Genomic DNA, 23970 nt, shown 5'->3' on the forward strand with positions numbered 1-23970 from the left:
TGAAGGACAGATACAAAGGCAATATGTGTAATAGGATGCAGTTTTGTATCACAGGACCAAGTGTTCTGCATAACTTCCCTTTTATCTTCTGGTAGTTTAAAGCAAAAGACCATTAAGCAGGGAGTGAAAATATCACACAGGCTGGTGAATGGATGGATGCAGAAAGACTTCAGATCACTTTTAGCACCACCCCCAACCCCCTTCATAAACAAAAAACTGGGAGATAACACAGTGGAAGACAACAATACAATTTTATCAAGATTTCTGTGAGGTGGAAGGAGGTGCCATAAGCCTTAGATCTCTTCTTGAAATAAACAAACTTCTGCCTGTAATGTACTCAGTCTTGGCCTATAATGGTTTGCTTAATGCTTGCTGTTTTGACTTGTCAGACAGACCAAACCCTTTCTTAAGTTTGAGGGTTGAATGAATTTTTGAACAAATGTTTATTGTCCCCGTTAAATTCAATCCTATATAGGCCAGATTTGACTCATGTACATTACACTTGACTACAGTATGAGTAAATGAGTTTTTGTTTTGCAAGACTTTTTCAAAAATAAAATAGAAATAAACAAAAATGTATTCTAGCAAGACAACCAAGTCAATATTAAAAAGAGCACATATAAATGTCTATATCCATTTGTGATGTATTTTGGCTCTGTAATATATTGATCTCAATGGCATGGCTGCTGCTGGCAAACTCTAAGAAAGACATTAAATAAAACAACCCCCAGTTATTTGAGAAAGTACTCGTGTAATGTAGGACATTTCTTACAGCTATTAAACTGCATCACTAAGACTTCAAACTTCAAACTTATTATAAAGTTAAAATACACAGACAATTCTTGCTAAATTTCAAGGGAAAAGAAAGTTTACAAGGGTCTTGCAGGGAAAGCACAGCTTATTCAACCTTTGGCACTTTATTTTCAATTTTTCTGGACGTCGATCCTCTGACGTAAAGTACCACCTTGCATTTTTAGCATCATAATAACTTCGACAAATCTTTTCATAGTGAGTAGATATAATGTTGATAATCTAACTATATTTGCTGTATGGGACATTTATTACAATATTTAAAAAGCAAATTCAAATTGACTGGGTTTTCAAAAGAGTTTTCTGTATCCTGGCACCTTGGCATGGCCATAATTTTAGTAGTTAATGTGGTTTTCCATGGTGGAAGAATCTCTGTCCAGCCTGAGCGTGAGGGACGAAGGCAAGACGTGACGCTGGTTGAGATGAACTCGGGAATGGAGCCTGAAACATCATCAGTTAAATTAAAAGTCAATCTATTTTGCATAAAAAAGCTGCAAAGAGACGGTCATGAATAAAAAGAAAAATGTTTAGTCTCACCAAATATACCAAAATTTTAAATTAAACAAGAACATATTTTAATATTGGGGAAAGAAGAGGTGTGGATTAAAGGTTCAAGTGACAGGGTAGTGATTAAATGGTAAAACGAATAAATAGTAAATCAATGGTTTAAAAATAGCAACAATGTACAGGCGCTCACATCTTTGACTTGCATCAATTTCAATTACAACTGTGCTGTTTTCCCCCTTATTTTTTTTACAATCTTGTCTGTTATTTTGTCTCATAATCTGTATAAATCTATTACACTGTTGCTCAAAAGCCAGGGCTCCAGACTAACTTTTTTTACTAGGAGCGCTGTTGCCCCTGACTGAAAATTTTAGGAGCGCAAGCAAAAAATTTAGGGGCACACCTTAAATAAGCTTGCAATGCAATTATTCAAATTTCCCACAAAATAACTGTAATACTGACAAATTCTTTAATAATAAATAGACTTAACATTATGATATGCTGTTTTATTTTAACTTCACAGGGCTCCAGACCCAAAGTTGAGGGCAGCATCACCTCAAATGAGAACTCACAGTTCTACAAAAAAAAAAAAAAAAAAAAAAATCTGGTAGCACTGGGGCTAACAATAAATCACTAAGCTTAATTTAGGGTGTAGATGAAATTAACTTTAGTTTTTATCATCTATAATGTCTTAATATTAATTAATAAAAGTAGTGAAAATATGTATATGGAGTGAAAATAGCCAATAAACATCCTACTGTTTACAATGGTATTATAATTATTATTTTAAGTGTTTAAATAAGAGTTTTCCAACATCTTAAAATTGTTCGTTTAAGGACAATCTTTAAAGGATGAACAAAAAATGTGTTGGTAATCACATAAAAAATACAAAAAAATAAAACATTTATATATGATATTATTGAAGTGCTGGGAAAGGATGTGTAGTAGGCTACTTACACATTATCATATTTATGGTAAGAGTTAACTTGCCTAAATTCATGGTTCTTTTAGGCTGATTTGTGGACTGAAAGCCTTCTATAAGTGTTTCTCCTGGTTTCCACGTCAGCGCTGTTTGATCTGATATGGTTTATAACAGAACTCTGCGCCGAATCGGAGTGTTTCTCACTGGATCTCGTGGTGTTAATGTTATTAATTCTGAGGCGAATTCAACTGATTACTTCACTGGCTCTCCTAGTAACAGTGTTGCGTGAGCGAGATCGGCCCGCGACTGGCAAGTTCGGGGCTTTATTTTGTCAATGGTTCGGATCGCTGCTGCAGCTCCACGGTCCTAATCATACATGAGTTGCGTATTTTCGTTCCACTTTCATTTTGTTTGCATTCGTTGCTAGGTAACGACTAAAGAGTCGATAGATCGCTGATTGCTCAGACGCACATCAGTTTGTGATATTTGTTTCCGTCTCCTTCCCACAAACGTTTACGCGCGCTATTCTTGTCACGGATTCATTGACGCGCCTCTTCCACGCTTTACCATGCGTTTAACGTGTGGCAAATTTACTGGTCGCACATGTGCGACTGGATGTAAAATTCAGTCGCACACTCTCAATTTTTGGTCGCAAAATGCGACCATTTGGTCGCAGTCTGGAGCCCTGAAAGCATGTGGCGAATGGTCAAAAAATGATTGATAATCAAAACAACTGACAGTAATTTTAAAAGATTCTTAAACACCTGTGATAAAGAATCCATGTTGATGACATTTTAATCTAATGACAGGCATTTAGAGGGGTTCAATGCAGGTTAGTGAGCTCACCTTTGCAGTAGAGATCTGGACAGCCATGGATGGAGTGGACATCAGACCAGCTGCACTCACATGTAAAGCCTGTGAATGCATGGGTCTAAGAGCAGCCTGACAATGACAACACACACACAATAATAATTATTTATAATAAGCGCAAGTATAAACATTACATTTTCTCATGGAAGACAAAGCTCATAACTTCCAAATATTTTCCAAATGAGTCTCAGGAAGTACTTACAGAGTCAGTAAAGCCAGACTGCTGATTAGCATGTTCAAGCTGTTTCTGAAGGGGGATACTAGCACTAGGGATGAATCCTATGAAGATTGATAGAGGAATAATGGACCAAAACAAAAAAGTATGTTTATCCTTGGTGTAATATTTCTGTAAGGAAGGAACCTTATCTTGTTGAGATAAAACAGCATTATACTAATCTGCATGGGTATCTCTAGCCGAAAGAGAGAAGAATAGCTAATGTAAAGTGAAGCACAAATTGTTTTGAGGAAGAGCCATATTAAGATCAGAGCAATGAATTTTATGTAAAAAGAGATCACGTGAAATGGCTTCTTTACCTGACTGGGCAGTGAAATGGCTGTGGACAGCATAACCCTGAGGCTGGTGGGACAGGAATGGCATGCTCTGGAAAGGTGTGCCTACATACAAAGAAAATGTAAAGGGAGGTCAATTCACCAAATCCAATTCTCTACAAGTACACAGATAATGTTTAAATAAGCTATATAAAAAATTATGAATACTCCGTGGAATTCAACGACGTGTTTCACCTTTTGATAAATCACGCCTGAATGGCGAGCATGTACAACACGTTTCTATGATGAGATTTTTTTCGGTATGTCTCAATGTCTTATGGCTCGTTTCCACTGATGGTACGGTACAGTTCGGTACGCAATTATTTGCGTTTTCACTGTCAAAAGTTGTGAATAGTACCAAAAAGCTGAACCGTACCGTACCACTTTTTGGGTACCCTTCCGTTAGGGTACCTAGCACAGTGAAAGGGTACTAAAAGGTGGAGCTAGACTCACTGCAGAACGGTGATTGGTGGACGGAGTATCGTCACTCGCGCGTGCTACAAGGGCATTAGAAGCATACAGTTGAAATATAATTTACTACTGTTATTGTGTCACGAAATGTAGTTTTAAGAGTTTTCAGGCAGGAAAGTAGTTTTTTAAAGCTCAAATCTGTGGTTTATTTATAGATTTATGATAATTTGACTGAGATCCATAAGCGATCCCCGGACGCTCGTGTCCCCCGCCTGGAACAGCGTTTCCTCGGCTAGTCATCCTGATGTTTGCCACTGACTCTGACGTCTCTGTAGTGGTTAAACATAAGATATAGTTCGTCTTGTATAAACCTAACAGGTGATCTTTGGTCTCATGAATCTATAATTCGTTTCCTGGTCAAAAGTTTTGGCAGAAGGCTACGTGAAGTTTCATATCTTTGAGCGCTGAATTTGTATATTTGACTGACTGAATTGTTTCTTGATATTATTTAAGCTTTACTGTATTTTGTACCTTTTACGTATACTTTTATAATGACTATTATTGATAAAACTGAAATTCAACAAAAAGAGACAGTTGTCATTTTTTTTATTCTATTACAAGATCATCTGTAATGTTGTTTATTACAACATTTGTACCAATGCGATATGCAATACATTACGTTACATAGGCTATTGCCTGGAATATGTTTAATATTTTTTAATTTAAAGGGCACCTATTATGCCCCTTTTTACAAGATGTAATATTGGTCTCGGGTGTCCCCAGAATGCATTTGTGAAGTTTCAGCTCAAAATACCCCATAGTTAATTTATTATAACCATTTGAAAATGTCATTTTGGGCCCTGATTAAAAATGAGCTGTTATGGGTGTCTGCCACCTTAATGCAAATGAGCTGCATATCCCCGCCCTGCCTTTGGATGAGGGCGTAACTTGATACCCAGTCGGTAAGCAGAAGGGGAGAGTGAGAGACGCGCAGTTTTGAATGTCATTCAGCGTACGTTTGAATGGGCTATATGCATGCATAAGTTCCGCATTTGACGCAAGGATGCTCGTCTATTTCCGGTTGTGTAGATTAAAGTGGAGGAAAACCGGAGAAAACGGGATTATGGCAGAGTCTTCAATATTTACTGTCCTCCCGTCTTTGAAACGAAAGTACGTTTAGATGTAATTTTATATACAGTTAGGTTTATTTAATATAATTTTAAAAAGAAGCATAAACACAACGAGGGATGTCTGTTTTATCTGTTTTTGTGACTAACGTTTCTTTATTATAACCATGGAGTATAAAATTCAATATAAATTCTCGCTATTGCATTGGACTCTATGATCGGCGGAAGTTATCGAGCATCCTTAATCCTTCACCAGAAATACCACCGTGCATAGAGCCCATTGGAATATATAAATAGTACGAAGAGACTCCGGCAGAATAAACACTTGAGAATGGACTAGTACGTCTCGGTATGGTTATTTGATACATTTATGTACTTATAGCGTTGTTGTAATCGCATCTTTTTGCAAGTATGGATGTGCAACACACACACAGACACACACAAACACTAATGCTGGCGCATTTTTTTGAAACTACATACACATTGTGTGATAAAGTTTGCAACATACAAGCGAAATTACATTTATGCGAGGGACCTGTGGCGTCATGTTTAGCTTGTCATACAGGCTTCTGTGGCAAATGTGAGAAGATGGTGAAGATTCACAATCTCATCATTTAATGTTGTTTTTAGTTTTTTTATTGTTTTTATTAATAATTATAATCATTAGTATTATGCATGTGATTTACACTTTTCATATACATTTTTTATACTTTTCATATATATTCATAATCATTTATAATCTACATTTTTATGAATCAAACTTTTCTGAATTCTGTATGTGGAAGACTTTTAGAGTTTGGGGACCTTGGGGGGAAGTTGAGTGTATTATGTTTCTTTCCGTGGAGCAGAATATACATTTCAATGATTGATGGAGAGCAGATGTTAGCAGCTATATGTACTGTGTAAGTTCTTTGTTTGGGCAGAGAGAGAGAGAGGAAAATACAGAGAAGCAGAAGGACGATCTTTGCTGGTCCACTCTCTCTCCCTTATGTCTTATATAAATTGGTAAAATAAATAACATATATTGGCAGAATGACTGGTGTCTTTTCATTAAATTAAATAACAAGGGGAAACGAAGATTTTAAATCTACATTTTTGGCGTCACACGAAAAGGATCGCATACCCAGGCATTCGTCTCAATCATTTCAGGTAAGACTTTTTTTCCTTTCTAAAAAGTTTTAAGTCTGCCTGATGATTAGAGACAGTGACTGAAATGCTGAAAAGAACTGTGTTATTTTAAGTACCAGTTGTTTTGCCAATGAATATGGGACATAAGGAAAAATTATATAAAAATTAATCAGATTAAATCATCAAATTGAATTAGGCTTATTTAAGGTTCTCTGAAAAGTAAACCTCAAACAATATTTGAAATGCTGGGATAGAGATGGATCTTTTTTAGAAAAAAGACCATCTAGTCAGAAATTTGGAATTAGCTGTAAAACGGTTAAGCTAGTAAAATTTGCTTGGTTATAACTGCGACGTGGTTGGATAGTGGCGGGACTGTTTAAAAGAAGGCAGAGTAATCCCTAAAACATCCAGCACACCGAAGATTCGTTCTCAGTAGGAGACGAGGGAAGTTTAACACGAGCGATACTTGATTGACCAAAGCGGTTAAATGTGGCGGGACTGTTTTAAAAATGATGGCAGAGTAATCCCTAAAACATTGTAACACGCTAGAGTTATACAAGTATAAAAGGCGCCCTTGTAACTAGCTAGGATCGTGGGCATTCTGAACCTGACCGTAAAGCTGTTCAAATATTTGAGGAGACTGATCCGAGTTAACTTTAAGGAAAAATAAATACTAAAGAAATTAATCTGAGATAAAATCCAAAATATTTGAAAAGAAAGAAAAAAAAAAGAAACCGTTTTGAGTTTTAAAAAGAAAACTAAAATACTGAAAAGCATTAGAGTTAACTTTTCTTTAAATTTTTCTTTTGTTCTGTGAGTGAGGGTCAGAGAAAGAGAGTGAAGCAGCCCCTCCCTTCAGAATTGCCCTGTACCTTCACACACACACATCCAGTTGGTGAGGGAGAGAGGCAGGGAGCCCCACACACACATACCTATACACACACACATACATATACAGACAGCCTGCAGCTCTGAGCACACACACATACTTACACACAGACAGCCTGCAGCTGTCCCCCCCGTATAACACACACACACACACACACACACACACACATATAGGCACACATACATTCCTGCTGTTCTGAGCAGAGACTTTTAAGACTTTGAAAATGGCAGCAAGTGTCTGTACCAGCAGCACAATAGCTGAATGGTATCTTGAAAAGAAGAAGAACAAGAAACTAACTAAACTTTTGAAAAAAGGACTGGACATTAATGCATCTATGAATGAGCAGTTAAGCTGGTTTGAGTCCCAAAAAGACAAGATAAAATCAAAAGCATTTCCAATTTTAGCAGCTAATTGGATTGTGAAACAAGGTGGAATTTGTTGCGACTTAAATGGTGGTCCGGTACCGCTTGTTGAAGTTATGAGGCCTCAGCTTGAAGCATACCACAAATTAAACAAAATCATGTCCATCACATGTCCAGAGAAGGAAAACACAACCAGTGATGATTTATTTGATCCAGATTGGACAAATATAATAACTGAAGCTGAAAGGAAATATTCACAAGCACCAGTGAAATCCGCGACAACAGTAACGCCTCCACCTTACAAACCAATTTATCCACCTTTGCCTGAACAATATACAAGTTCATCTAAACCTCTGACGCAGCCTCAAGCTTCAAGATCAAACGGAGGTCCAGTTGACAAAATGTATATTGCATCTGCACAAGCAGCTCCAATAATAACAAGATCTAAATCAGCCCAGCCAAGCAGAGACATGATGAGATGTACACCAGCTCATAATTATGGATCTGACTGGGGTGATGAGACAAGAGATGATGACATGATCACACTTGACAAAATCGGTCCTGAATTTTCTTCACCTGTGATTAAAAGGGAAGAGTCGCAACCTGAGATGATGACCGAAGAAAGACCATTTACTCCGGGAGAACGACAAGCCATTCTCTCAGCCTTGCCTCCTCTGAAGAGACAAGATCCAAACACAGAGTTTTGGCGAGAATTAGACTCTCTGGTTGAAGCACATCAAATGACACTAAGAGACATTCACACCAGTGTGAAAGCTAAAATCCCAAGAGACCGATGGGAACGCCTGCCAGCGTCGATAACAACAGCCCAATGGGTAGACTTGTGGGTTGATGGCCAAGGACGACCCCTGGGTCTTTGGCAAACATTAGATGTATTCCGAAAGGAAATCCAAGAAATCTTGGGAAGCGGTAAAATTCCATTCACTTCAGTGACATTGATTAAGCAAAAGGATGATGAATCTCCAGACGAATATGCTCTGCGTAAGTGGAACACTTATGAGAGATGGGCTCTCTGCGCTAAGAAACAACCTGACAGAGATGATGTACAATTCACTGACACACTTGTGGATGGGTTTAGCTCTAAATACCAACAAGCGTTATCACTTGGAGTCAATCCAGGCGAAACATATGACCAAATTATGCAATGGGCTGGCCGTCTAGAGATGGCGATGAGATCAAACAAGGAAGAAGGAAACAAGACAAATCGAAAAGGAGTGGCGACAGCTCAATACAACATGGATACAAAGAATAAGATTGTTGTTTGCGGCAATTGTGGAAAGCGTGGCCACTCAAGAAAAGACTGCTGGGCTAAAGGTGGTGGAGCAGAAGGTCAAGGTCCATCATTTAAACAAGTCACTGCGAAAAATCATGATGAAACCTCTCAAGGGAAGACATGGACGGACGCACAAGTCCGTCAACTCATAGAGGGGATTATGCGTCCGCAATAGGAATCAGCGGCCCCCTGTATTAGTAAGAAAAGAGACAATCGCCTTTTCATCAATGCATTAATAGGGGGCCACCCATGTGATATCCTGGTTGACACAGGAGCCTCAATTTCAATAACAGATCTGAACCTACCTACAACAGATGAAACTATGGAAGTTGAAGGAGTTGGAGGAGGTATCACAACATTTCATAAAAGTATCCAAGTTCCAGTACAAATACATGAAGATGAAGTCATATGGACATCTTTCTGGGTGGGACCGAATTCACAAGGAAGCCTCATTGGCATGGACATACTTCCATTGTTGAACATGATCATCTTCACTGACAGTCGTCAAATCGCTACAACAGCTGGGATAATACCACACGAAGATCGCACATGTAATTTGAGTTCAGTTGGTGCAGCAAAACCAATTATCAGAGACTGGACCAAAGACGGTGTGTGGGGTCTTCTGTGCAGTTTACATCCAGAAGTTTGGGCTAAACACAAATTTGATTGTGGCAAAGCCAACATTGACCCTGTTGTTATTGAAGGGCCGACACATGCCCCTCATAAACAATACCCTATCCGACCTGAAGCAAGACGAGCCGTGGAAGAGATAGTGGCAGACTTGGAAGCTGAAGGGATTATCAGACAAACTTCATCAACCACTAATAGTCCTGTCTGGCCTGTCAAGAAATCGGATAACTCATGGAGATTAACCATTGATTACACAAGACTCAACAGTGTAACACCAAAACCGCATCCTATTGTGGCCAATCCTGCCACCATTCTGAATGATATTCCAGGAGATGCTAAAATTTTCACAGTACTAGATGTACTGTCTGCTTTCTGGTCTATACCTATTGACGAAAAATCTCAAGAGAAACTTGCCTTCACAGTGGGTGTAAAACAGTATGTCTGGAACAGACTCCCACAAGGACTTAATATTTCTCCTGTGGTATTTCACAGAACTTTGGATCAGTTCTTAACGGAGCAAAAATCTGAAATTGAGAGTTCAGGAAGTGTTTGCCTCCAATACGTGGATGACTTGTTAATTGCAAGCCCAGATGAAAACAGCCACATATTTGCTCTGAATATTGTCCTACAAGCCCTTAAGAAAGGAGGATTCAAAGTCAACCCCGACAAAGCACAGCTGGCCAAAACCAAGGTTATCTACTTGGGCCAAGAAATATCTGTCGAGGGAAGGAGACTGACAACAGAGCGAGTGGAGGCATTACGGCAACTTCCAAAACCTCTAACAGTTACAGGAATGAGGAAAGTGATGGGACTTTTCAACTATTGTCGTCAGTATATTCCTGATTTTGCCAGCATCACCAGCCCCCTCATTGACTTGTACAAGGGAGGAAAGCCTGGAATGGAACAGATAAACTGGACACCGGAAGCTGAGGAAGCATTTACTTCAATGAAAGAAAAACTGACTTTAGCCCCAGCCTTGGGACTTCCTGATGGACGATTGCCGTTTCATTTGTGGACCAGGGTGGGAGATGAGACGTACTCAGCAGTACTGTGTCAAAAACCAGGTGATCGATACAGACCTGTTGGATACTTTTCCACAAAGATTCCTGTTACAATGATTGGTCAACCACGATGTATACAAGCTCTCGATGGTGCCACATGGGCAGTGGATGCTGTGGAAAATTTGATAGGAGCACAAACAATCATATTGCATACTCCACACAGTATAGTGACGTTGCTGAACAACACAAACATCAAGACCACTACTGATGCAAGGAGAGCAAAATGGGAAGCAACTTTGTTGAATAAGGATTTGAGAGTGGAAATCATCAGAGACACATCCCTTAACCCTGCAACGATGATGATCGAACCACACGAGGGAACACCACATGAGTGTGAAAAACAAGTAGAAGAAGAAAGTCTTGGTCCTGTTAGTCCAACACCTCTTGAAAATCCAGACAAGGAGTTATGGGTCGATGGATCCAGTTACTATGTTGATGGAAAACGACATACTGGATGGGCTGTAGTGGAAGCTGATGGAAATGTCATGAAGAAAGGAGCTCTTTCTGGGCATTTTTCAGCACAAGTAGCTGAGCTCATAGCACTTGCAGAAGCTTTCGAATTATCGGAAGGACAACGAGTCAACATCTACACAGATAGTCGTTATGCTTTTGGAGTGGTCCATGACTACCTTGCCCTGTGGAAAAAACGTGGACTTATCACCAGCAATGGGAGCGAAATACAACATGCTTCCATAATTCGTCGTTTGATTGCAGCATGTCACCTACCCAGAGAAGCAGCCGTGATCAAAGTAAAATCACATCAATCTGACAAGTCCAAAGAAAGTCAAGGAAACACGGCAGCAGATGCAGTGGCCAGAGAAGCAGCACTACTTCCTCTTACTCCTGTTACCTTGGTAAAGGAAAACACCGAAGATAATCCTGAGCTCCGCCTTCTGTCATATCAAACTGAGACAGATGAAGAGAAAGAACAATGGATAAAAGCGGGAGCGAAAGAGGATGATCAAGGTATCTGGAGAATTCCAACAGGACAAGTGGTGATGCCTATCGGAACAAGAAGGGAACTAATGCAGCTGTATCATGGAAAAGTACATGCTGGAGCAAAAGCAATGAAAGCTCAAATCAGCGAGACGTGGTGGTGGCCACGAATGATGAGAGACATTGATGATTACTGTAGAAGATGCTTGATCTGTCTGAAAGCAAATGTTGGAAAATCTGTAAAGGTGCGGATGTCACATGCACCCAGACCAACAGGTCCATGGACACATCTCCAAATCGATTTCACAGGACCTTTGTCACCCAGTGGAGGGTACCAATACATTCTAGTAATCATGGACAGATTTACTAGATGGGTGGAAGCATTCCCAACAAAAACCTGCACTGCTGAAGCAGCCGCACGAGTGATGGTTGAACAAGTCTTTCCTCGCTGGGGTCTTCCATATGAACTTGATTCTGACAATGGAACTCACTTCACTGGAAAACTGATGAAGGAAGCAATGAAATTGATGGGGATTAAACAGAAGTTTCACGTCCCGTACAGACCTCAAAGTTCAGGCCTAGTGGAACGCATGAACAGATCGTTGAAAACCGCTCTTACCAAGGCCATTCTGCAAACTGGCCAAGGATGGCATAAGTTGTTACCCGCAATTTTGTGGAATCTGAGAGCAACCCCGAACAGAGTAACGGGACTGACTCCTTTTGAACTGATGACTGGAAGAGCAATGGTTCTGCCTCCTGATGCTCCGCCACCTGCGGGAACAGGAGGAGACTCTACTTTGTTCCAAGAGAAGCTACGACGCTATCTTGCAATGCTGGACAAAGCAATCAAAGACAATAATAAGAAAGTGCGAGAAGCTCAACAGCAATGGGATGAAAAACATACCACTACTGACATTCCACACATTCCTGAGTTAGGCAGTTTTGTTATGGTCAAACGTATTCCCAGGAAAGGTTTAGAACCTAGGTGGGAGGGGCCATATGAGGTACTCTTAACAACAGATACAAGTGTCTGCCTAAAAGGGAAGGGTGTAGGAACAGATAGATGGTATCATTGGTCACAAGTTAAACCTTGCTTAGTGAATGAACAAAATGATGAAGGCTTAGGACCTGAGATTGAGCACTGTTCACTCATTAACTTTGGGAAAAAGGAGTGATGATTAATTATTTTTCTGCTTCCATTTCAGGAATCAATTCCATTGACATTGATTAGAGATGGTCGCAAGTTATTCTCGATACACAACGACAATGGTATGCTTGTTTTTAATTTTACTTGGCATTTACCAAGGAAGCCAAGCTTTATGGACTCCTCGAGTTCAAGAAATTACTCGGAATGCAACTCTGAAATCTGGCCAACGTTTTACTCTACCCTTTATTTCCAGATGGGGATTATGGGATTGGGTGCCACGTAATGATAAAGACCTTGCTAAATATCGAGTGGGCATCTACGGTGGATGTAACTTTCACCACCAATGTTACAAAAGCAGAGTAATTTGGCCGGTGAAAGATGGGGGGTATACCGGTAGTGCTCAAAGACGAGAAATTTGTTCAAAAGAACAATGTGAAATTGTGGGGTTAAACCTCATAACATCGACTGATGTGGAAATTAATTTCATTTTGAATCGTACCCACATGCTTACAATATGGGATTCATTAGCCCTAGGCTGTATCTATCCCATAGTGTTACCATGCGAGGGGTTTCTATGGGATGCTACCTCCAGGACAACTAGATTCAAGGGAAATTACATACAAGTTTGGCATTCGGAAGATGCGAATGAATATTGTGAGACTGAATTAGAAACTGGGGAAATTGGACGGTGTTTTTATCTTTCTGCGGGAAAGACAAACAAAGCTAAAACATGCCCAAGTACAACTATTGCACCAGCTCATGGTATATTGTTAGCAAAGGAAACCAAAACCTTGATAAACGAAGCTCATATGGTGCGACAGCGCATTAATTATAACTTGATGTCTCTTCTTACTGTTTATGATCAGTCCTATTGTGGAAATTTCACAAAAATTAGGAGCTGGTTGGAAAAAGAAATTAAATATTATACCTCTAAGGATCCTCTTGGAAGTCGAAATCGCAAACCTCGAAGTATATGGGGAGACATAGCGGGGGTATTTGGCTCTGTCAATTCAATTAGTAATACTGCTCAGCTGAACCAATTAAGTGAGTACTCTCAGTGGGTGGGAACAATGACCGGCAAAGGACTTACTGAGACTCTTCAAGGTTCTCTACATATTATAGCAGCGGGTCAGCATCTTAATGACGCAGCGAGGGAATTGGCAGATGCATTAGTGAAATCGTCTAATTTTGAGACACATCGTGCAGCGTGTTTATTTTTGGCTCAGAATTTGAAGGATCAAATGGTAGAGGATATTCAGGTTATTCGAATGGGGCAAGTTCCTGAGCGAATAGCGGAATCTTTGTTATGGGTTTTTGGAAAACAACTTAATTTGACTTCTGCTAAACATGCTCCATTAGTTAAAATCGCAATCAATGAAGATTCGTTGTCAGGTTCTGGAACATTACCTTTGATTATGGTCTGGCCTCAATATGGGAAACGCAATATTATGACAGTTAGACGATTCCAATCAATGGGGGTTAGACAAGGAAATTCAGTAATTAGATTGGGAAGGAATGGATATTGGGCTGAAGGTGAAACACCAATGATTTCTACTACAGACTGTTGTGTTGAGGAACATGAGTGGGTAATTTGCTCATGTTCTACAATGTTTAGTCTGTCTCTTAATGGATCTGCAGTTTGGGAAGTAGTTCCTTTAGATCAAGCCACAGGTGCATGGCAGGTGTCAGAAGCACAGTGGTGTATATTACATGACGGAATAAATGAAAATATGATATACGGAGGAAAGCTATGTCCAATTCCTTCTGATCCATTTTGCATTGAGATTCTCTATCCTCTTCAATTGGGTGGAATTCATGTTCCACATGTACAATTGTTGCAGTTAGATCCACAGTGGTGGAATAATGATTTGGTGGAAGAGAGGAATTATGAACTCTTTGAAATGGTCAAGAGAGTTAAAGCAAGCGTTAAGGCAGCTCAAGAGGAGGGAATTCAAGCAATGGGTCATGTTATCGTAGCGAATGGAGTAGCTAAATTGATGTCCGAGAGGAAATTAGCTCGAATTCCAGGGAATTTAACATGGTTGGAATGGATAGTTTTGACTATGGTAGGAGTTTTTGTGTTTCTGTTAGTAATAAAACTTATCATATATGTGATAAGAAAGAGAAGTACCAAACCTTTTAGATTGGTTATTACTAACAAAATGGATAGAACCGAGAATGGAAAATTCGGAGTGAGATAGGAGATTTCATACACTACACTACTTACAAAACACAACCTCACAAACAATGAACACCCGCTTACTGATTTACAACCCCAAGGGATAGGACCCTTTAACATCAACGTTTATTTTAATTTCTTATTTTGGCTCGGAACTGGAGGAGTTAATTAATTAACGAGTTAATTAATTAATGAGTCCAGGCACGGGCAGAAGACTTTTTTAGTTTTTCTTTTCTTAGATGATTGGGGTTCATTTTAAATGCTCACACATAGATGTTAAATAACACATAGCATGCGGGGACATAACATGGGTTGGGTTTTTGTTTGTTATTTCTTTCCTTTTCTGTTTCAATTCTTTTGTCTTCTATGTCTATGTCTTGGTCTACTATTTCTCCTCAGCACTATCACTTCAATAGGTTGGCCACCTGGAGATGATGGTGTGGAACTGACGGCCGTAGTTCCAGAGGAGGGACTGAAGATTCACAATCTCATCATTTAATGTTGTTTTTAGTTTTTTTATTGTTTTTATTAATAATTATAATCATTAGTATTATGCATGTGATTTACACTTTTCATATACATTTTTTATACTTTTCATATATATTCATAATCATTTATAATCTACATTTTTATGAATCAAACTTTTCTGAATTCTGTATGTGGAAGACTTTTAGAGTTTGGGGACCTTGGGGGGAAGTTGAGTGTATTATGTTTCTTTCCGTGGAGCAGAATATACATTTCAATGATTGATGGAGAGCAGATGTTAGCAGCTATATGTACTGTGTAAGTTCTTTGTTTGGGCAGAGAGAGAGAGAGGAAAATACAGAGAAGCAGAAGGACGATCTTTGCTGGTCCACTCTCTCTCCCTTATGTCTTATATAAATTGGTAAAATAAATAACATATATTGGCAGAATGACTGGTGTCTTTTCATTAAATTAAATAACAAGGGGAAACGAAGATTTTAAATCTACAATGGCTAACTTACAGAACAACAACATATATGCAGTTGTTTAAACAAACAATGTTTAAATTATATACACAGACATCCTATGACGACAACAACTTAGACGCATAATTTGTTGTTGAATTGGCTGACAGACTGAAATTACTATTTGCTCAAAAATCATAAAATACACTTACTAGAGGTGACGGTGGATCGCAAACAGTAGATGACGATCCACACTTGAGGATTAATTTTTAAGCCACAACAACAGAATTAATCCACGAGTCCACGACAGAACACTTATGTTTCCATGAGACATTACCGGCTGTCGTTGAAACAATGGAGGATCTACAGATCACTGAGTGCGGGGTCTAGGCCACAGCCACACTGTCAATCAAACCCCTTTCTCACTTCTACGTCACAAAGAGCTGAATCTCAGAGCAGCTCGTTCTGAGACAGTGCATATGATTTATTGAGATTGAAAAAAAAACCACTGGGTGGATTTTTATCATTCTAGGGTCGTTTTGCTCACACACTGCCAACACACATTTATGTTCAAACACCATGTAAAAGTGAATTTTCCATAATAGGTGCCCTTTAAACGAAAAGAGGCAGGGTTGTTTTATATTTAGTTTTGTCATAAATATAACGTTAACTTGCATGCAGTGATAATCTATGCGTTGCCTGAACCACATTTATGTGCTTTAGAATGTTTAAAATGTATTGAAATGGAATCAAAAAGAAGCAGAGTGGTGTTTTATAATATTTCGTTTTATTGTTGCCTAAAATGAACATACAGAGAGAACCGGAGTCGCAGAGCCCGAGCGAGCAGAGTGCCGCGTTCAAGAACGCGCTGTTCCATAACAGAATTACTGGACTCGCGTCCTCGGGAACGCACTGAGTCGGACTTTCCTGAGTCGGACTTTGCATTGGCTTCTTGGAAACGCCTAATGCCAGCGCTTGTTTCTAGTGACAAGATCTGCTGTCTGTCATCCATTGTTGTTTACTATGTTGCTTTCTTCGCGCGAAAATGACGTCGATCGCTTCTTTCCAGCATACCACGCCTATCAAGTAAGGGTACTGTTGGCGGTGGAAACGCAAGCCTGATCATGGTGTACCCGACCCGACCCGTACTGTACTGTACCGTACCCCTCAGTGGAAAACGAGCCATTAGAGCACTGCAGATTCTTAGAAATCATTCTAATGTTATAAAAAGTTCTGCAAATTTAACTGATTAAACTGGTTCACCTGAAACAGGGTTCCTGCACACTTTAAAAGTCAAATTTAAGGCTTTTTAAGACCTGAAGAAATCAAAATAATACCATACATTAGGGGTGTGCAATATTGACAAAAATATATCTCGATGTTTTCAACATTTTGCTGATAATAATTAGTTGATATTTTACTGATTGTGTTTTTGTGCTGGTGCAGGCTGGTTTAGGCCTGTTGTTGACAGCAGACTTGCGAAGATATTTATATTTTTCATATTCTATGCATTGGTCAGTTCACAGCAGTGACAGAATTGATTAAATAATGTGCAATATTTGCCACCTTAAATTGATTTCCGGGGCATTTTCACCTATATATGGACTTTTTTTTTATCCATATTATCCTTATTTAGAGTTATGCATCACATTTTGTGTCAAATACAAACATTCAATTAAAGATTCTATAAGCGATGTGGGGCCAAAACATTTTTTGTTACATACATCAAACGTCTCCTCACTATCGGCTAGCTGCCTGTCCCCTAAACACACTGTAAAAAAACGCGGTCTCTGTAGACACCAAAGGCTCCACAAACGGCAACAAAAACAATCATGTCTTACCCGGACCACGAAACCTAACAAACAGTATTCCAGCCAATCACTGGCAAGAAGTATTTGAGGGTGGGTCTGGGGGGTTAGTGCGCGTGCACATGAAGGGTGTGTGTGTGAAGGAGAGCAGCGAAGCATCAGAGGGAAGTTTGAAAAATTACCCACACACGACCAAAGAGACGTCGTTCTGAGGAACAAATTAAAAAGAAGAAGGAGTCGGATAAAGAACGTGCGAAGTTCCAAATTTACATCGGTAGCAAAGCTTTTGAACGATGGCGAGAACTCCGGCGGCAGAGGGGCTCCCAGTCCGACATTCAGGTTGCTCTGTTTTTGCTTTACAGGTGGGTAACGTTAAATTGTTTTTTCTTCTAAATTGACGCTTATGTTCGCCAAACCCACACAAGGATATAATTAGCTAGAACTATGCACGTTCACAATTATTTCAGGAAGCACGGAAGGGAGGGGGAGGAGATGCGGAGGAGGGAGGGTCTAGCTCCGATTTGTTTGAAAATATTCGAACGTCAACACCCAGGATCGCTTTGAGAACCTTTAAATTGTACAGTAATTATACAACAATACTTAATTACACAATAATTATACATTACCACTGTGACTGTCAACAGTCAAATTAAATCAATCAATCAATCAAAATACATCTTTGCAGTGCAGAGATGACACAGACGCAGCATCAGAAGTGGCATTAATATTTACACTCCATTTACAATTGCATAAATAAAGCTATAAGGTTTTTTTAAATCAATATTCAATATTTAAATATGAAATATTTCTAACTTTAATGTTTTACTTTAAATATAAAACTAAAACCGCCAGTAGGCGGCGGCAAGTAATAAGCGAGTTGAGGGAGTCATTCATTCAACCGATTTGTTCCAACAGCTGATTCATTCGGGAAAGAAGCAAGTGATTGTTCATTGAATCGTTAAAATGACTCGTTCAAAATGTTAATTGAATCGTTAAAATGACTCGTTCAAAACGCGGATTTTAGTCCAGAAATCATCGCTGTCTGTTGCATTGAGACTCAGCTTACGTTATGGTTTCATTTTGGCAACATCTATTCGGCGAAATAAAGGGAAAACAAACAATATTGATAATGTTATGTCTAAAAAATAACTCACAATGTCAATTTATTTTTGATTTAACTATTGTATAACATAAATATCACACTTGTGCACGGGAAAATGGCACTTTTACTAATGTAATATTCTGATATAAGAACATAATATGATATAAAAATAAGACAACAACTAGTTTGGGGACAAACCTATAACCATATGCCTTAAGCTGCACACATCACGCAGTCGCAGTGAAAGCACGAGAGACGACTGCGATGTCAGTTCTGAGTTCTCAGTGCCTCATACATTGTTAAAACAATTAGAATATCATAATAGACAATACACATCGCACACCCCTTCCCACATAAAGAAATAACTTACGACTGAACTGACATTTGCCAACTTTCTTCTCTCCTCTCTAGGGGTGCACGATATATCGAATCAATATCGTTATCGCGATATCACGTTGCTCGATATCAATATCGAAAGTGTCGCGATATTTATGCAATATTTTGTTTATGATGCGTCTGTTCCGACATGCACCGTTGCATTTCCCCCCGACTCATTTCCTGATTCTCCTTCTCCATAAACAATATTAAATCAAGAGAGGTTTAACTTTTCATGCTACAGATTTCCCACAGTGGTCAGAAAGAACAGTTTTTCTCAATATAAAGTCGCTACTCGCTCCAAAGCTAACCGCCGTCACTCTCTCACTTCTCCCTTGCTCTCCTACCACACAGTCCCACACACACACACACACACACACACACTTGCCCCGGCTCGACGCGCACACCAGCGCACAAGTATAACATCAGGCCACGGTCCACCTGGCAACTTCATGCATTTTCACTGATCGGATAGCTATCTGATTTATCAAAATACGATCTTCAATTCCCGCGCTAGATTTAATGGAGTGCACGTCACCGTCACGTCAACAGTTATGAGCTGCGTTTTATGATCATCAGGTAAAATAAGATCAGTTCGTTTATTTACTTTTAATGAAGATAACTTAACTGTGAAAAGCGTCTGCGACTTACTTTCACTTTGATTTGCGATAGTTTGCGCGTTGGCTTGATGAAAAGGAAATGTTCAACAGCTGCTCATCTGCGGTGATGCGTGTTGCAGTCGCGCGCGTCGTCATATCTGGCCATAACATGACAAGCCTGTAACGTTCTCATTTTTAGCGTTTTTGGAAGGAGTACATTTTACATATGTGGTTTATTCAATAACGAGATGCATTTACATTTGTCCAGTTTCAACTGAAATGCGGCCCAGACCACCTCCTGAAGTGGTTTGAGCGATTAGATTCAAATACGTCACGAATGCGTTTCACAGGGCATTTACACCTGGTCTTTTCACGATCAGATAGCTATTCGGTCAAAGAAAACGCATATAGTGGGGTTTATGTTGCATAGTGTGTTCTGTAGACTTGCTATTTATTTATTATCTTTTACAGTGTAGTGTACACAACTAACATGTCCTGTTCTGTATATTATTTAGGCCTATTTATTAATGCTGTACCAGTCCAATATGACTGTCAGTTGAAATAAATCTTATGTTGTAAGAAAACTTGTTTTATTTATTAATCTTTTTGATGCGTTTTCCAATAACTTTTTAAAAATATCGAAATTAATATCGATATCGCAATATTCATTATCGATATCGCAATATCACATTTTTGTCAATATCGTGCACCCCTACTCCTCTCCTCTCCTCTCTCGCGTGCATGAGACAGACATTATTCTGCCGCAAATGTGAAGCAAATTGTCACGTGAACAAGCAAATCTACAAAGATAGAATAGGCCAATAAAAAGTAATTCGTTCGCAAATTTGATGGTTTTAATTTGGAAAACTTTTAGATATGACTAAGTCGAAGTGTCATCTAAAATTTAAGACCTTTCATGAGTAAAAATAAGACTTTTAATGGCCTTAAATTTTAAAAATCTAATTTAAGACTTTTTAAGGATCCGCGGGAACCCCGTGAAAAGAAATTTTCTATAAAGAAAAATCTAATGTTAGAATAACGCTGCATCATCTGAAGACTGTGATTTAATAATGAAAAAAAAAAAAAAAACGATCAGGAATTATTATTACCTCTGATCTGGGTGGTGCCTGCAAAGCTAATGGGCACAGAAGTAGCATGCCCATAAGAGGTGTGGTGCTGGGCCTGGGTGACTGCAAAAGGCTCATGGACTGCAGCGCTACCCGTGAACTGCCCATGCTCAGAGGAACCAGTGAGGAAACCTGTTTGACTGGAGAATTGATGGCCCTAGAAAAGAAAAAAATTTATGGATAAATATGTGCCATATAGGACCTATAAACTAGTCATTCCAGCAAGAAAAAAAAGTTTCAGTATTTTAAAGATGCTATTATTACTGAAAATGTAATGGTAGCTTGAACACCTCACTGATTTCGACGACACAATTCTCAATATTTTTTGAGACAAAAAGTGATGCATAAAACATAACTTCACTCTTATTTGACATTACGTTTTTTTGAAAACAACACAGTGTTTCATGTTCTTCAGATTTATTTACTTACAGGCATCAGAGGTGTCTGAAACAACTGTTTACTGCGCTCCCCTAACAAACCACCGGCTCTATTGTGACCCACTGGACTTCCTTAAACACACAAAATACCATTTTATACCAAGCACAGGATAGCGGTATGGTCTACTTAAGAGAAAAAAAAAACTGTTTTGTTTCTCTAATGTCAAATATTATTTCCTTTAAAATAATCCAAGGTCAATAAGGTTTTGCAACCTTTCAATACACCACCTTGTATATTGAGTAGATGCTGTCCTGAGTGCAGAGGTAAGCTGGACTGATAACTGGATGAAGGCAGTGATGTAATATCACTGAAAATAAATGAACAAATCCATATACATTTGATAATTAAATACACTGTAATACATCTAGAAAACATAAACATTCAAATAGCAAATGTCTTAACGTGTAAAATGTGCGTAGGAACCTAAAAGGATACAACAATTGAGACAAACTGAACAGGTTTCACTGACGTTTAATGTAAAGAAACAGAATAATGAGTTCCTGAACAAAGGGGAGGGTACAAATCAAAACGTACAAGAACATGATTGAAATAACAAGGAACACGAGAGCTAAATAACTGTCAGTCATTTTTCAGTATAAAACAAAAAATAAAATAAATAAAAATGACTCACCTTTGCTCCTTTCTGCGACGCCTTTCCTCCTCATGAAGGACTTTTTTAAGCTGCAAGAAGAGCTGATGTTTCTCCTCTTGCAAAACCTGTAATTTCTCACCCATTTTTTGAACCTAATAAACAATAAAAAAAATGCTTATTAAGGTTTTAATAATGGGAATAATCAAATAAGTGGGGAACATCACATCACACTTTTACTAGTGTTGCTGTACACACCTGTTCTTTAGTCTCTTCCAAAGACATTCGCTCCTCTATTTCTTTAGTTCGTTTCCTCTCCTCCTCTTCTTTCATTTTCTGTTCCATCATCTTATCGACTTCTTCCTCCTCTACCGTATGAAAAAAATTAATACACAAACCATTTTTTAGACATAATTAAAAATGAACTGAAACTGTTACCATAGAATAGAATCTTTATTTGTCATTGTAGTTATACAACGAAATTTGTTTGGTAACTATGAGTTCAGACACAGAGTTCAGAGTGAATCTGTTACCATGTATGTGTAATAAGGACCAATATTCTGTTGTGCTATTCAAAACAATTTAAACATTGTGTTTTCTTTTTTGCACTAAACTGGAAACACACATTTACCTTGTCTTTTTCTCTCTCTCTCTTTCATGATATGCTTATGCAGGGCTCTGGCCATCGCATTGGACAGCTTTGGTCTCTCCAGTAAAGCAGGCATCGTGACAGGCAGTGGAGGAGCCAGCTGAAGACACACACACTTCTTACTATATAAACATTTAATTTTGTGTAGAGGGCGCTTCGTCGAAAACTATGACAAACAGCAAACGTGTCTCTCTATTTATAAAACTCAACGTTACCTTCGTATTGCCACACGTATTCCGCAATGTTTTCCTTTGTGTTCTTCAGAAATCTCCCAGCACTAGAGAAAAAAATACCCTAAATAGTATTTATGAGAGCTGTGATTCGTGCTAAACCCACAATTAAACAGCTAGCCAATTTTGTTTTCTTCTTCTTCTAGGGTTCATTGGCAAACAACGAACTGCTGCATTACCGCCACCAAATGGTATGGAGTGTGGACCAGAACGTCAACTATTTCATCTCACTTAAATTACACTGTAATACATCTAGAAAACATCAACATTCAAATAGCAAATGTCTTAACGTGTAAAATGTGTGTAGGACCCTAAAACGTTTCAACAATTGAGACAAACTGAAAGGTTTCACTGACATTTAATGTACATGCTTAGTCTATCCTAACGAGCTGAGGATCTGATTCAGGTGTGTTAAATACACAATATGCAGAGCAGTGGGTCGCGAGGACTGCAGTTGAGAACCACTGTTTTAAAGTAAAGAAAGTCGCAATTTGGTTTAAAACCGTTGAGGTGTAAGACTGTGAAAAAATGTAATTACAAAGACTACAAACCGCAAAGGCGCACATTTTCTCTCAATGAATGAAGCTAACTTTACTGAGGCTAATGTCTGTCATTGTTTCTATAGACCATTTCACAAGATGTAAACAACACTGGTCCAGAAACACTTCCTGTTTCAGTTTGTAACTGTTTTCTTTATTTCACATGTAAAGAAATATCTTAAAGGTGTTTGTTTAACTTTTTGATTTAGTTTTAAATGTTCTGTTGGTTGTATTTTATCCCAGCTTTTATGTAGTGTTAAAAAACTGAAACAGGAAGTGCTTCTGGACCAGTGTTGTTTACATCTTGTGAAATGGTATAGTCTTACGTTATAATCGTAACGTTACGCCGTCATGGCTGAGTGTTTTGTACCAGACCACACACACACGAGTAACTAACGGATCTTACTCACTGTTTCGCTTCCCGGGAGATGTAGTTCACTGAGCGATTTTCACATAAAACTAAAAGCTAGTCTTCTGTTTTATGATAAACTGAGACGTTTTTGACTTTCAGAATTATCTTTTAAATTGACAAACATCATATGTGTAATTCAGGGCACAGTTCAGACGGAATAAAAAGTTGTCTCAGTCGCCATTGACTACCACACATATTTTTTTAGTGTTGCCAGAGAGTGTTGCCCCCTGAGCCGGAAGTGGAGGGGCGGGACAGACTTCTTCTTCTTCTTCTTCTTCTTCTTCTTCTTCTTCTTCTTCTTCTTTTTATTTGGCGGTTGGCAACTATTTCTTGTGCATTACCGCCACCACAGGACTG

At 38.8% G+C, this 23970-nt stretch overlaps 2 protein-coding genes across 3 annotated transcripts; one reads left to right on the plus strand and one right to left on the minus strand.

Annotated features, from left to right (window-relative positions):
- Nucleotides 1–557: 557 nt before the first annotated feature.
- LOC120477726 (G protein pathway suppressor 2) lies at nucleotides 558–23801 on the minus strand. Of its 2 annotated transcripts, none has more exons than XM_039669511.2 (12): nucleotides 23612–23801; nucleotides 22648–22709; nucleotides 22415–22532; nucleotides 22042–22151; nucleotides 21826–21938; nucleotides 21422–21501; nucleotides 21186–21265; nucleotides 20739–20913; nucleotides 3641–3721; nucleotides 3309–3385; nucleotides 3083–3178; nucleotides 558–1251 (listed from the first exon to the last, which is right to left on the minus strand). In XM_039669511.2, exons 3-12 carry the CDS (start codon nucleotides 22506–22508, stop codon nucleotides 1153–1155), a joined length of 1005 nt encoding a protein of 334 aa, XP_039525445.1. In that variant the 5' UTR covers nucleotides 22509–22532; nucleotides 22648–22709; nucleotides 23612–23801; the 3' UTR covers nucleotides 558–1152. The 2 variants fall into 2 exon arrangements, with proteins under 2 accessions (XP_039525445.1, XP_088984416.1); XM_089128290.1 differs by lacking the exon at nucleotides 23612–23801 and adding an exon at nucleotides 23214–23320.
- LOC148998396 (uncharacterized) lies at nucleotides 12724–15620 on the plus strand. The gene has a single exon (XM_089128284.1). It carries the CDS (start codon nucleotides 12724–12726, stop codon nucleotides 14836–14838), a length of 2115 nt encoding a protein of 704 aa, XP_088984410.1. The 3' UTR covers nucleotides 14839–15620.
- Nucleotides 23802–23970: the final 169 nt, after the last annotated feature.

The sequence above is a fragment of the Pimephales promelas genome, chromosome 1 (genome assembly GCF_988280905.1).
Source record: "Pimephales promelas chromosome 1, fPimPro1.hap1.1, whole genome shotgun sequence".
Lineage (NCBI taxonomy): Eukaryota > Metazoa > Chordata > Actinopteri > Cypriniformes > Leuciscidae > Pimephales > Pimephales promelas.

Coding starts and splice junctions, on each gene's coding strand:
- LOC148998396 (XM_089128284.1), top strand. CDS start 12,724: ATGGTCGCAAGTTATTCTCGATACACAACGACAATGGTATGCTTGTTT.
- LOC120477726 (XM_039669511.2), bottom strand. CDS start 22,508: ATGCCTGCTTTACTGGAGAGACCAAAGCTGTCCAATGCGATGGCCAGA. Junction 21,939..22,041: donor TGGAAGAGACTAAAGAACAG/GTGTGTACAGCA, acceptor ATTGTTTATTAG/GTTCAAAAAATGGGTGAGAA. Junction 1,252..3,082: donor TCCAGATCTCTACTGCAAAG/GTGAGCTCACTA, acceptor ATGATGTTTCAG/GCTCCATTCCCGAGTTCATC.